Source organism: Barbus barbus (assembly GCF_936440315.1).
Source record: "Barbus barbus genome assembly, chromosome: 3".
Classification (NCBI taxonomy): domain Eukaryota; kingdom Metazoa; phylum Chordata; class Actinopteri; order Cypriniformes; family Cyprinidae; genus Barbus; species Barbus barbus.
Window position 1 is genome coordinate 10,903,537 of NC_136731.1, and position 14,068 is coordinate 10,917,604.

Sequence of the window (14,068 nt, forward strand, 5' to 3'; positions counted from 1 at the left end):
AAAACACTTAGCCGGCCTTTTTGTTTTTCCTGACTCTCCCTATAGCCTCCCTACACCCCGTCCTCAATCCTTCTTTTTGTCTAAACATGTTTTTATCTTCCTTTGCAATATAGTATTGTTGAAATGGCTGCAAGACAGCAAGGCAGAGGGAGAGCAGAGGATGCTATTTTCATCGCAGACTCGCTTCTTGCTCAAAATAAAGTGAGTATATTTATTGAGACAGTGATCTTGCAGTTTTGGTGATAATACTAAATTGTGGGAATTAGAGCACAAAATTTGTATGAACTGCTCAAGAGTTGGCCATATTTCAGTGTTATCATACAATGCTCACTTTCTGTCATGCAAGGCAAAGGAAGCCAAGGGCAAAGCAACGTCCGCTTGTAATAAATTTAATGTCCGATGGGTGGAGAAAGATGCTGAAGGACGTCCACTGCTTAAAAGAAGCAGAAGTGGAGAGACACGGAAACGAGCGTCGCTACAGGTAGTCCATGTCTTCCAAGATTATTTGTGATTACCCACCAAACTATCTTTCTTAACAGAGTTTAACTGTGCCTATTGTATATAGATTGAAGCTTGTTAACTCAATAGGGTGTTCTTTTTAATAAATTTGTCATTTAAATACTGCATGTTAAACTGTGCCATCAGAAACATGACATGGTGGATCTGTTACTTATGTTATTGGCTTCATCTATTTTTAAATGTGTATTTGTTATCAAACTACGACTGGAAACACATCCTGAGATGTTAATTTCAGCGCAACTACTGTAATGCTAAGCAAATCCAAAGATATCAAATGGAAGTGAAACAATCAGTGTCAGGTTCATACAGAATTAGAAGCAGGAATTTTGTTCCCCAATGTTTTCCTGTTCTTCTGTTAAGTGGATTGAAGAATAACCTCCATTTCACTTTGTTGATCCATTAAACACGCATTAAGAATATTCCAGTACTGTAAGTTTTCTCTCACTTTTGTGGTAGTAAGTTAAATGCTGCTAACAATTCCAGATTATGTGCAGACTATGAGGGGGAAAAAAAACTTTTAGAGAGCAATGGAATTGTCAGACATGCTAAATAGTCATGCCTATTATAGCCTTAAATCACTATACAAACACTGTATTACTGGGTTCCGCATCTCTGGCACTTCAGCTCCAAACATGATCAAACACACCTGAATAAGATAATCAAGGTTTTCAGGATTACTAGAGAGTTATATGGAGGTGAATTTGATCAAGGTTGGAGCTAAACTCTGCAGTAAAGTGGATCTCAAGGGCCAGAGTTGAGAACCCCTGCTGTATTATATGTTAATAAGACAAAAAAAGTGTTATCTCTTTCTTTTCTAACTAATTTTGTCGTAGTATCTGTAGTTGGCAGTGAGGACGCTACTCCTTTTGAGTCAGCTACGGAGGTTCCCACAGTTACCCAATCAAACTGCTCTGAACACTTATTTGGTAAAGTGTCAGCTTACTGTAATTAAGCAAGTTAGCAATAAGCCTGAAAGGAATTATTTTATTTGTTTGTTTCTGTCTTACAGACAGTGAGATGCAGAAATTGCAGGACATTCTGACCTCAGCAAATGTTCAAGGCACAAACAAGTATCCTTCAACATCCAAATCATGGTGCTTGCGCCAATCTGTAGCCCAAGAGGAGTGGCGGACAGCAAGGTCCTATCACATAAACTGCTTGCTGTCCTGCAATGTGGTTCCAGAACAGAACTGCAGCCACTGCACATCTCCTGCCATCATTCGCTGCAAAGACTGCATGCCAGAAGAGTGGCTGTGTATGGATTGTGACATACACATACACAAAAAACTCACCCTTCATAACAGGGAGTCCTGCATTGAGGGAGTTTACAAGCCCATTGAGCCAACAGTGTGCTGTGTAAAAAAAGATGGCAAATATACACTGGTCAATCAAGGTAGTGTTTTGAACCTTTTTGGTGGTATGTTGTTGTTTTTTTTTTTACTTTTATTTAAATTACAATCATAATTGGACATATTTTCAATTATTGAACTTTTCTTTTCAGTGCTTTTATTACCTACAGTGAGACCTGTCCATATATGTACTTGTGACCCTGTAAACATCACTGAATCAGCTGGCAGAGCAATCATTTTGGTTTGCATAAATGGTAGGAACCTATGGTTTTATATTTTAATTCATTCTTGCTCCATTGTTTGTTAAACAATAACCGAATATTGTTCTATATTTTAATTTTAGGTCGGTATGATTTGCATTTGCCAAATTTGTTGTGCAAAGTATGTCTGGCACAGTGGACACCTGACATGAGTGACCTAATAAGAAGTGGGTATTGGCCAGCATCTGTGAATGCTGACACGCTGTTTTCAGTGGATGTCTTCAGTACATTTGAAGAAATGAAAACTATTGCACCCAGTTTATCAAGACAAGGTTTTTTGAAGATGTTGGAGAGAAGGACTTGTCACTTTGGAAGGGTAAGATCAGTGTGGATCAAAGTTGCCTTAAGTAGAGATGGAAGAATATTAGTGTAGCTATTTCATTTTACTCTTCACTAATCTAATGTACAGGCTGGGAAAATACATGGCGATGTATTCCAAAGAAGCTTTATGGAATATACATTCTGCCAGTACCAGTGTGAGAAAATGGCCAGTGTAGAGCACTTCACCTGCCCAGCATGTACACCCAACACCCTTGCTCTTTGTGCAGATGGCAACAGAAAACTATACCGATTTCGTCAGTCAAAAGGGTTAGTTGTTTTACACTTGTAATTATTTTACTTAATGTAAAATTAACAGAACAAATCATGTCTGACACTCAACATAATCTTTCTCTTATTCTATTAAGGTCAGAAGAACTATATTTTGATGGTACCTTCATTGCCAAGGACACTGATGTACACCATTTTGTTGATGAGATCAGGAGTAAAATGAAAAGTGTTAGTAAAATATATAATGTTTGATTTTGATAAAAGTATGATTGTTGCTTTATTAAATAGTTAATGTATCCTTCAAGACCAGTTGGTGTAAGCTTATATAATACAGAATAGCATCTTAGTTTGTTACAAAAATTCTGAGCGATATGTTGCAGTCTTCCGACCAATCTTGTGTTGAGGTTTGAAATTAGATACATGGTATGTGTGGTGGCACTCAAAGCAATTAGTTTAGTAACTTGGTCATTCAGCTTATAATAGCAGATCTCTAATAGATAGTGACTGTGCATGCCGTTTGTTACCTTGCCTTTCATCTAGCTTGTGTAGATGGAGTAGAGAAAGGGGAAGATGCATTTTCTGAAGCTCCCTGAGCACTGACTGAATATAATAACCTTTAGCAGTAGTTTGAAAGTAAACCTTCATTGTTTCAAATAATACAGTGATGGTGTGTATTGTTGTGATGTAACCCGACTCATCCTAGTTTTAGCCAGAATTGCTTTGTCATGCAGACTGCTGGCAGAGGGATCTGTGGAGCCAGTCAGTGGTCTGCTGCACGTGAAACTGCCAGAAGAGCAAGCAAACTGGATGAAGAGGGTCTTGAGGTGGTTGTCTGCAGACACGGACCACTCAAGGCTCTTAACATGTACAGGGGGAAATATTCGCCTATCCACTGTACCTGCAGAAGGAGCTCCAAGCAGCCACAAATGGACAGTTCTATTGCACGGATATTGCATGCAAGTATTGGCCCTACCTAGAGAAGTTGGCAGTCTCCATGTTGGAACTGTCATGCATGCCAAGGCTCATTCAACCAAGTGTGAGGTACTTCATATTCTTAATTATACCGTTTGAAATTGTATTTTTATTACTTATATAATGCACTGTATAAGATTAAAATATAAGTGCCCCACTGATTTATTAGATAATCTGGAGTGGCAAAAATCAGGAAGGTGCTGGCACAACTGCAGGGGAGGAGGTTGAAATGGTAAACAGCTACCTGTCTCGTTGTGCCCTCACAACCAAGTACATGACAAAATCTGGTAATTGTTGGTTATTAATATTATTTTTGAAAACCTTTCCTTTATTCATCTTTTTATTATTGTTATTCTTTCTGTCAAAAACTTTGTCTGAGATCGCATAAGAGAAAGCTGTAAATATTCTTATATGACAGTACATTAATAAAAATGCATTACATCTCTCTTAAATTAAAACTCAATGGTCAATGTGTGGATGAACTGAAATACCATGAGCTTTAATTAATACTATCCTCCATCACATAATTTTGTTGTTAAAAGCCAGGAATGACATGCTGACTGTCCATGCTATTGGGTGGAACCGACGGAAGCAGGAAGGCCTTCATCTTGCATTATCCAGCAGATACATCAAGGTATGATGCTATGCCTTAAGTTATGAATACAAGGTTTTTCATGATTTTTCCTCAGTTTTTAAGATTACAAAGGCAAAAACCTTGTTCAACTTTTATTTTATATTTTTTACACCAGACTTTCAAAAAGGCTGAGGCTGAGTCTCAGAGACTGGAGGATTTGAGCAGTGAACTAGGGTGTCCTCAGAACATTGTGCTTCAGTGGGTACATGATGTCAGACTATGGGCTACTGAGGGTACAGTATTTTATGGACGGTCATCTAAGTAGCTTAATATTGCAGTGTGGTAATCGTGTATAAGTGAGAATCTTTGCCATGCATGAGAATTAAGTAAGGACATGTCATCCTGTTTTGTTTGCTATAAACTTGTGGGCTTGTAAACTCCTTTGAGACTGTAAACACTAATTTGGGGCTCTAAATTATCTTAAAATTGATATTGAAACTCTTTTAATGTACAGCCTAAAAGACATCATAATAATTTACTTGTATTATTGTTGCTTTAAGATTCTGCAGGTACCAGATATGATGACCAACATAACCTTCAGAAATCAATTGAACAAATGTTTCTTGGTGTTCATCAAAAAAAAAGCCAACCTTTATAATCAGACTGGTATGTTAATAACTCATCTAATATATTTGTAATTTGTATGACTTGCAGATGTATTATCTGGATTGTTTTGGAATTAACATATTTTCTTCCTCTTAATTTGACAGATATTAAGCCTATTATGCCTTTTAAGTTATTCAGTTGTTTTACATTTTGATATATTAATTCCTAAGTTAGTTATAAGTATCACTATTTCATATTACTTTCTGATATCTGCATACACATGCTTGTGCATCGTGTTTTCTGTGTTTTGTAATTCTTATAGACAGCAACAAAATTCGACATTTGCGTCGAAGGAAATTGTGGGAAGAGAAGAGAGAACTTTTGGAAGCAATCAAGCTGTACAATGAACAGGTGCCAGATGAGGAGCGCATCGCTGAGGAGAAGGTGGTGAGCGGACTCTCTGTGGAGGGAGGAGACAGTGGGGCAGACAGTGTAATATGGCCGTGGGAAGTGCACAGCAGTGGTATGCAACAGTTTCTCTCTAAGGCTGTTATGTGTGTGCGTGTGCATGTGCGAGCATGATTAAGCAAACTAATATGTTGTATATGCTGCTGTAAACACGTCACACAATTTATCAGAATAATTTTACTGTTTATTCTACAATTGTTGTGCAGCGATGATTCTTTTGAGAGAAAATATTAAAATTGTCCCATATCTGTTGCTGTTTGGGTCTGCACTTTCAAATAATCACATTACATAATGTTTATTGTAATTTCTCAATTTCTCTTGCTGACTGCTACACTGAGGATTTACTCCCTTATTCTTTATTAGGACAAGTCATTTTGACCTTTAGGTCTTCATCAAGCCTACACCACTTGTGAGACAGGGTGATGTATTTAAAGGCTCTTAAGCAGCTGAGTAGGAGTTCTTGAAATAAAGAACAAGGGAGACAATCTTTTGTGTGTGGGTGTCTTCCTAACATCTTATACTGTACCTTCATAAGCCGACTTTCTGAATCTCAATTTTGCACCCAGCACTAGGTTTTGGGAGGTACATACACTACTTCTGTTTTGCCTGCTGTTTAGAATGTACAGGTCAAATTTGTATTGAAGAGATGTTATTTATGTGATTTCAGAATCCAGCAACATCCTCACCAAGAAGAAGATTTATGATGCGGACATGTCAAAAGTGCGGCTTCAAGAGGAAAGGATCATTGTGATGAGGGAGATGAGACAGCACTGCACCTACCTTAGAAAGCTGGCTGGGAACATCAGGACAATGAAATCAGAAACTGTGGTAAGAAACTAACTTTTGTTACCTTGTTGTGTGAAGCTTTTGGGGATACTGGGTTCGTACCCAACCACTGTTACATATCCTTTTTATGAACGCAGTAATAACGTGTGTGTGTATATATATATATATTATTTTTTTGCTTTTTACTGGTTTTATACTTTTTGGGGAGGGGTGGGTTGAGCTACATTCTGGGTCAGAATTTGACAAAGAGAGAAAAAATTGTGGAAAACAGCAAAATGGCTGGGCATAGAGACTTGGAATTGGTTTCTATAATTAGGGCTACAAAAGTCTCCATATTAGTTTCAGAACATGTTAGTTTAAGGATTTTTAGTAGTTTCTCAAATTACTTTCCTTTGTCCTTTGGTGATTAAAAGTTATGGATATATCCGAATGATCAGACGTATTGAATAGCAAATATGACAATAAAACCACACTCACTTTGAGATCCACTGCGGATCCACTTTTTACACTGTGGATTCCTTGTGGCTGGATCTTAAAATGGTCTTAAAGTCAGTTAATGAATAGCTCAACAATACTAACTCAATGAAAGTATTGACATGCCTCGCTTTAATTTTTCCTTCCAGGTAGTTTAAGTGAAGAGGGTCATCGCGGACTACTGTGTCATCTTCAGAAAAGGCTTGCAGATGTGGAGGAGGAGTTCCAAGTCGTATGCTCAAGTTACAGCCAGGCTTTAGGACCAAATGCTGCTTCTCTGCTGGAGGATGGGCCCGAGGAGATACTGGAGGACCATGAAGAATTTGAGAGTTCAGATGACAGTGACTTTGAAGCATTGGAAATGAGTGGTTCTTAACTGGTGGGATGTGTTTAGACTGCGTGTCTGTTGTGAGTGGATTGCAGGTGTGTTTCAAGAAAAACAATTTTTTTTATTTTGAATTGTAATGGATGTCTGATACAGTGGTTTTTCTTTTTTTTAATGATTTTTTGATTCTCCAAAAGTCAGCTTACAAACAGCAGGTCGGTTAAGTTCCCCTCCACCTCCAGTGTTTCACAGACTATTTCTACAGTCAACTGTGGTGCTACAGCTTGCAAATGACACCAGCCGAGCCATCTTGTCAACATAATCACCTTTAATGTTCAAAATCCATTCTCCCTACATTACATACATTACTCTTTCACTAATGTAATACTGTTAGATTGTTTTGTACTGTACACTCCTGTATAATGTTATTCGCAGGTATTGTGGTTACTTTTGGAGTGAACCATTTACTGTACATGTCACTACATGAAATACTTTCCAGAAATGACTGAACATTTCCCATAGTTGAGTTTTGTTTGTAGTGTTTCCTAGTTATTACTGCTTTTTCCTTGCCAACAAAAGGCACTATATTACCATGCCTTTTACTTCAGGTAACTATAAAACTATGTTGTACATGTATGCAGACTACTTCATGCTGAGGTGTTGTTTAGTTTTTCTGTCTTCATAAAATAAAATAATAAAACATGAAATTACTGATTTTTCATTTTTATCTTAACATTGTATGCCAGTTGTATACAGGGTATATAAATAAATGTAATCACACAAAATAACATTTTTACATGTTAATTGTCAAGTAGGTATACAGTTATGTGTTGTATTAATTAGTAAATTATAGCCATAAATAAGACAAGCTCTTCATTATCCTGCTGCATAACTTTGCTCTGGATACAATAATTAATACTAGACAACTGCTATTGTAAACATCAGCTGACAATCATAGGCTGTTTGCTTTAAGTTATGTCTAATATTTTATGTATGAATGTCCTTGTCTACGTTTTAATGCATGCCACTTTGTTTTTTACATTGAAAAGTGATAAGTAAATAAAGTTATTTTTTCATTATTTTTGTGTTTTTTGTATAAAAACCTATAAGTTATCATATTTAACCTAAAGAAAACGAATATAACAATTTAATTGGAGACTCTAAAATTGCCCAAGGTGTGAATGGGTGTCTTTAACACGGTTACCTTAGCAACGAACATGAACCTCGCAAAGAAAAGCATTTTTACCTAATAATGACGATGTTTTTTTACAAACACGTTTTATTCATTTTTTTAGCAATGTCTGTTAGAAAGTTATTTTATACTATAGTTGTTTTTGAAACCCTACTTCCTTACAACCCTAGTTTGCAAACCGGAAGAACTACATAATTAACGGGCTGTCTATCGCTTTGTAATCTGCTGCAACTGGGAATTGTAGTTTTTTTGTTTGTTTGTTTGTTTCTCATAACTGGATGTCTGGAATATAAAACTGAGAGTGCACTCAGGGGTATGGGTGGATGTGAAACACATTAGTCTGTTCAGAATTTGAAATTGTAAATGATAACTAGGTGAAATTCAATTTTGACCATTTTTGGTGATGGCCCTTATTGGTGATCACACCAAAAGGTAGCCCTCATAATGGAAGAGTTCAAGAGCTTTGTATAACAGTTGGTCTCATCATTGTAGCCTCTTCAGTTGCTGAATTATAAGACTCACAACATGCATCAATGTCAAAGTTCAGAGGTCAATATTTCAAAGTAGGAGCCATGTATAGCCTTCAGATTGGCATGCCGTTACTCTGCTGATCAAGACCTTTCCAATGATGCATTTGGTTTAGTCCTATGACAAAATTTAAATTTAAATTTTCACTCTGTCCACTCAGCCCTTGTGTCATGCATACATTTCAACGAGACATGAAATGGTTGTATAAACATTAAAATGTTATTATTGGACATAAAAGAAAAATTCTTTAATGACAAATTTATTTTGAATTATCAGAATGTCAGCGTGTTTTTTTTTTTTTTTTTTCTTTCTTTTTCACAAACCCTGACCCAGGGGTCTCCAAACTCTGTCCTGAAGGGCAGATGTACGCTGGAGTTTAGTTCCAAGTTGCCTCAACAGACCTGCCCAGAAGTTTCTAGCATGCCTAATCAGACCTTGTTTAACTGGTTCAAGTGTGATTAAATGGGGTTGGAGCTAAACTCTGCAGGACAGTGGCCCTCCAGGAGCAGGCTTGGACACCCCTGCCCTAACCCAATAAAAATTGTAATCGGTTGCATTGTATCTCCAGAAAAAAGTTTTAGTTTTCTCAAATGAATGGTATTTATGGCTTTAAGTACGGGGGTAAATTGCATTAAAAATATATCACAGTATCATTACAGATATGAGGGGCCCTCAAAGCAGCAACAGTTATATATGCCAGATTACTATATATGCTGTGGTCATCTGGCTAATTGGCTATATGCACAATCATATAATTTACTTTACAGATGCCATTATAATTTTTAAGTCGCTTTGGATAAAAGCATCTGCTAAATGTAGGCAGTGTACCTGTAATGTGAGTGCTAAGAATATAAATATAATCAAGTACATTACCTTGTTAATGGAAAGACATCTGTTTGCAGTAATCTTAGTAAAAGTAATCTACACACTGTTGGTAATAACAGTGCCATCTGAAAAGGAATGGGGATCCAGGGACAGCTCCATCCAGGACAAAGTAAAGTCACAAACTGTATGTCATAATGACACAAGACACATATGTACAATATTTTATGAGGTCACTTACAACAGCTTTTAAAAACCTTTTTATTGGTCAATCAAATTATTTTAAATGATGGTGTGATTATTTCACACTGTACAATAGTTTTATATATATTTAAAATATTTACTTGATTATTTCCCTATGGAGGATCAGAAAGCTCTCGTATTTCATGAAAAATGATAAATATCTTAATGTGTCCTCTGAAGATGAACAAAGGTGTTGCGGATTTGGAATGACACAAGGGTGAGTAATTAATGACAGAATTTTCTTTTTTAGGTCAACTATCCCTTTAAATCTGTAGAATATGATGTGTAGGCCAGAACATCTTTGAAGCACCACAATATTTAATTTAAAATGCTATTTTGACACACATTTTGCCTTGCACAAATATTGCACCTCGTGAACTGAAAATTACAGAAGGCTATACTGTGATTTCAATAACATTTCGATTAATTGTTCACCCCTACTGTTAAATAAACAAATGAACACATACATCTGGACATTGCCCAAACCTAATAAACCACTTACAAATGGAAATACAATCCTCATTTGTAAGTCGCTTTGGATAAAAGCGTCTGCTAAATGACTAAATGTAAATGTAAATACAGCCTTCATGAAGACTCACAACAATTAATGTCAATTACAATGTATGGATTTAAGTACATCAACACACCTTTCCTTTTATGTGGCTGCAGTGTAGTGGAAACTGGACAGCCTCCTTTTTCCATACCTTCATCTGTTAATAACATGGAAAAAATGTAAATATGTAATATATATATATATATATATATATATATATATATATATATACACACACACATACACACACACACACACACACACACACACATATGCATACATACATATACATATATATATGATGAATGCAGGGATGTCCAGACTCTGAATTTGTTTACAGTATCACATTACACAAAGTAATAGTATGGTTTTGTGTGGTTTACAACTTACTTTCAATAACATTCATATAGCTCCTTTTCTGCTTACCTTTACCAATAAGGGCTGCTGGTGGTCCAGTGGTAGCTGCTGAGGGACGACGTTTGGCCACTGCTACCTGTGGATCTGGTGTGACCATTGGTGGTCCAGTGGTAGCTGCTGTGGGATGATGTTTGGCCACTGCTACCTGTGGATCTGGTGTGACCATTGGTGGTCCAGTGGTAGCTGCTGAGGGACGACGTTTGGCCACTGCTACCTGTGGATCTGGTGTGACCATTGGTAGTCCAGTGGTAGCTGCTGAGGGATGACGTTTGGCCACTGCTACCTGTGGATCTGGTGTGACCATTGGTGGTCCAGTGGTAGCTGCTGTGGGATGACGTTTGGCCACTGCTACCTGTGGATCTGGTGTGACCATTGGTGGTCCAGTGGTAGCTGCTGTGGGATGACGTTTGGCCACTGCTACCTGTGGATCTGGTGTGACCATTGGTGGATCAGTGGTAGCTGCTGTGGGACGACGTTTGGCCACCGCTACCTGTGGATCTGGTGTGACCATTGGTGGTCCAGTGGTAGCTGCTGAGGGACGACGTTTGGCCACCGCTACCTGTGGATCTGGTGTGACCATTGGTGGTCCAGTGGTAGCTGCTGTGGGACGACGTTTGGCCACCGCTACCTGTGGATCTGGTGTGACCATTGGTGGTCCAGTGGTAGCTGCTGTGGGACGACGTTTGGCCACCGCTACCTGTGGATCTGGTGTGACCATTGGTGGTCCAGTGGTAGCTGCTGAGGGACGACGTTTGGCCACCGCTACCTGTGGATCTGGTGTGACCATTGGTGGTCCAGTGGTAGCTGCTGTGGGACGACGTTTGGCCACCGCTACCTGTGGATCTGGTGTGACCATTGGTGGTCCAGTGGTAGCTGCTGTGGGACGACGTTTGGCCACCGCTACCTGTGGATCTGGTGTGACCATTGGTGGTCCAGTGGTAGCTGCTGTGGGATGACGTTTGGCCACTGCTACCTGTGGATCTGGTGTGACCATTGGTGGATCAGTGGTAGCTGCTGTGGGACGACGTTTGGCCACTACTACCTGTGGATCTGGCGTGACCATTGGTGGATCAGTGGTAGCTGCTGTGGGACGACGTTTGGCCACTACTACCTGTGGATCTGGCGTGACCATTGGTGGTTCAGTGGTAGATGCTGAGGCATGAAGCTTGGACACTGCTACCTGTAGATCTGGTGTGACCATTGGTGGACAAGTGGGGGGTTCAACCTGGGCTGATGAGGGTTCACTGAATTGTTCGGCAGCACCTTGTGCAGTCCAGCCTACATTGTAGAAGTACAGAATTGTTTAGAAAACACTGATCAGTCTATTTTCACAATTTTATGACATTATATAGACTAAAAATCTAATTGATTAATCAAGAAAATAAATTCAACAAAAAATATAGCAAGTTGCAGTTGTAATAGCAACCAGAGATGTGTATAGACCTAACAAGCGCCGATTGTTTTACCAAACTACTTCTACCAAGCAGTACTGATTTATCAGGGTAATGGTCCTAAGACATGTGATGGATGTTTAAGATAGTCTGGTGGTCGGGTGGTTGACCAATTATGCCACTTTTTCTACTGGATTTGTTCAATAAAAATTATGGCATGGGTAATTACCTTGTCTCTCAATTCAATGTCATAGTTTATGCCTCGTCTATGGAACCAGTTACCTCTAGAATGCCGCCTTGCACCTTCCATTACCAGTTTTAAATCAAGATTGAAAACATATCTTTTTTCCTTAGCATTTTAATTTCAATTTTATTGATGTTTTATTGGTTGTCTTGTTTGCTTCTTTTTTGTTTTCTTTTCTCATTTTAATTTCTGTTACATTGTTAAGCACTTTGGATAGCTTTGCTATGTTTAAATGTGCTATATAAATAAAATTTACTTACTTACTTTACTATAAACAAACAAATGATAAAATACAGGCTAGCGAAAAAAAGGAAAGCCGTGGTCACACCATTTTGAACATGCAACGGCCACAATATAATGTCACGCTCTGCAGCATCTTTTAAAAAACTTAAATTTAACACATAAATAGCAATACATCTAAAATGTAAAAACATACAATCTACTCCACTTTCCTGCAGCACTGCAGTTTTAAATTTATGTACTTTTAATTCAGCTACGAGGTCATGTATTGATCTGATGTTGATCACACATTTTCCTGTCATAGGAGTTCGCAGGTCAGAGTTAATGTGCATGAAGCACTAGGTTTGGGGCCAAGTGCTGTTTTAGGGTGTTGCCTTCACTTCATTTCAAATGTGTGGATGAAATAAGGCAGCATATCTGCATGCATTTGTAAAACAATTGCAAAATCTGGATCGTCTGGTCTGTGCATTCTACTCTATTTAAGATTAAAATGAAAACCAAGCAAATACAGTTATTACAATGTTATTTTATTGATACTTAAAAGTAAGTAGCTAAATAGCTAGCTAGGCAGCTTTTAACCTCTCCCAATTAGTTTCAGTTGTAAGCCAAAAGCATCAATGATAATCTGAATTATCCATTAGTTGAGAGTAGGCAACCACAGCCTTACCTACGACAGGGACACAAGGCATCAAATACATGACTTTTTAAAACAATACATATATATATATATATATAAAATAATATTCTTACCTTGAATAACAATATCATACAGGTCCTTAATTCTTTCTAGGCATTTATGTGATGTCTCTTTCAGCTCACAACGCAGTGCCAAAACCTCAGACACCCATTCATTTGGCCTTCTTCCGGGCTTTGACAGCAATATAACAGCCCTTATTCCCAGGGCCTGCAATTTTTCTATCTAAACACACACACAAATAACAGATATGGAATAAAAGGTATTAAATGTACATAGCAACTTCTGAAAAATACCCTGCATTAAAAACAATTGCATACCAACATATATGCTTCATCCTGTAAATGAGAGGTGGTCCTGTTTTTTTCTGGGCATGCACCCAGCTCTCCCGCTTCTGATCGAACTTGTCAAGTTTTTTTTAAGCCTCAGCTTATGTGGTTGCTCTCCTTGGCAAGATCTGCAGGTTTTACAGGCCACATTAATTTGTTTATGGCACACCACACATTTCCGAATCGTTGACCCCTGGCCTGGCATTTCTATCAGAGATAGAGTAAGTGGAAGACACAAAGAGATTTTGAGAAGTCCTTCTCTCACTGACACAAACCAGGACAAGATGTAAATACAAAAAACAAAAAAGTGCTTACTTGAGTGAAGCTAAGACAGTGAAGCTTTAGAAGAAGCTCTTAAAAGAGCTGTTGTTTTTCATACAAATACACTAGGTGGAGGTAACACTAACAGGGAAGGGTGGTGTGTAAGAACAGGAGCTGTTGGACAAAGGAAAACCAAATCAGTTAACTGTCTTGCAGCAAGGCTTACTGGATTAGTCATTATGCAACCCGGTTGTATTATACAGGCAGAACTG

The 14,068-nt window shown here is 38.2% G+C and overlaps 1 protein-coding gene and 1 long non-coding RNA gene across 5 annotated transcripts in view; both read left to right on the plus strand.

Moving 5' to 3' along the window:
- LOC306855355 overlaps positions 1-14,068 on the plus strand; it is a 1,003,769-nt gene that overhangs the window by 850,245 nt on the left and 139,456 nt on the right. The gene's annotated exons all lie outside the window — the stretch shown is intronic.
- On the plus strand, positions 347-7,957 carry LOC306855233 (uncharacterized protein). 4 transcript variants are annotated; one of them, XR_013782917.1, is made up of 15 exons: positions 354-481; positions 1,353-1,445; positions 1,529-1,912; positions 2,021-2,122; positions 2,212-2,444; positions 2,538-2,716; positions 2,815-2,905; positions 3,409-3,718; positions 3,819-3,936; positions 4,192-4,283; positions 4,399-4,516; positions 4,784-4,889; positions 5,152-5,352; positions 5,965-6,125; positions 6,707-7,957. XR_013782917.1 is itself a non-coding variant. In XM_079393766.1 (8 exons), exons 1-8 carry the CDS (start codon positions 3,686-3,688, stop codon positions 6,713-6,715), a joined length of 807 nt encoding a protein of 268 aa, XP_079249892.1. In that variant the 5' UTR covers positions 3,680-3,685; the 3' UTR covers positions 6,716-7,565. The 4 variants fall into 4 exon arrangements, 2 of the variants coding, with proteins under 2 accessions (XP_079249892.1, XP_079249893.1); XR_013782916.1 differs by lacking the exon at positions 1,353-1,445 and having other exon boundaries at positions 347-481; XM_079393766.1 differs by lacking the exons at positions 354-481; positions 1,353-1,445; positions 1,529-1,912; ... (2 more) ...; positions 2,538-2,716; positions 2,815-2,905 and having other exon boundaries at positions 3,680-3,718; positions 4,399-4,485; positions 6,707-7,565.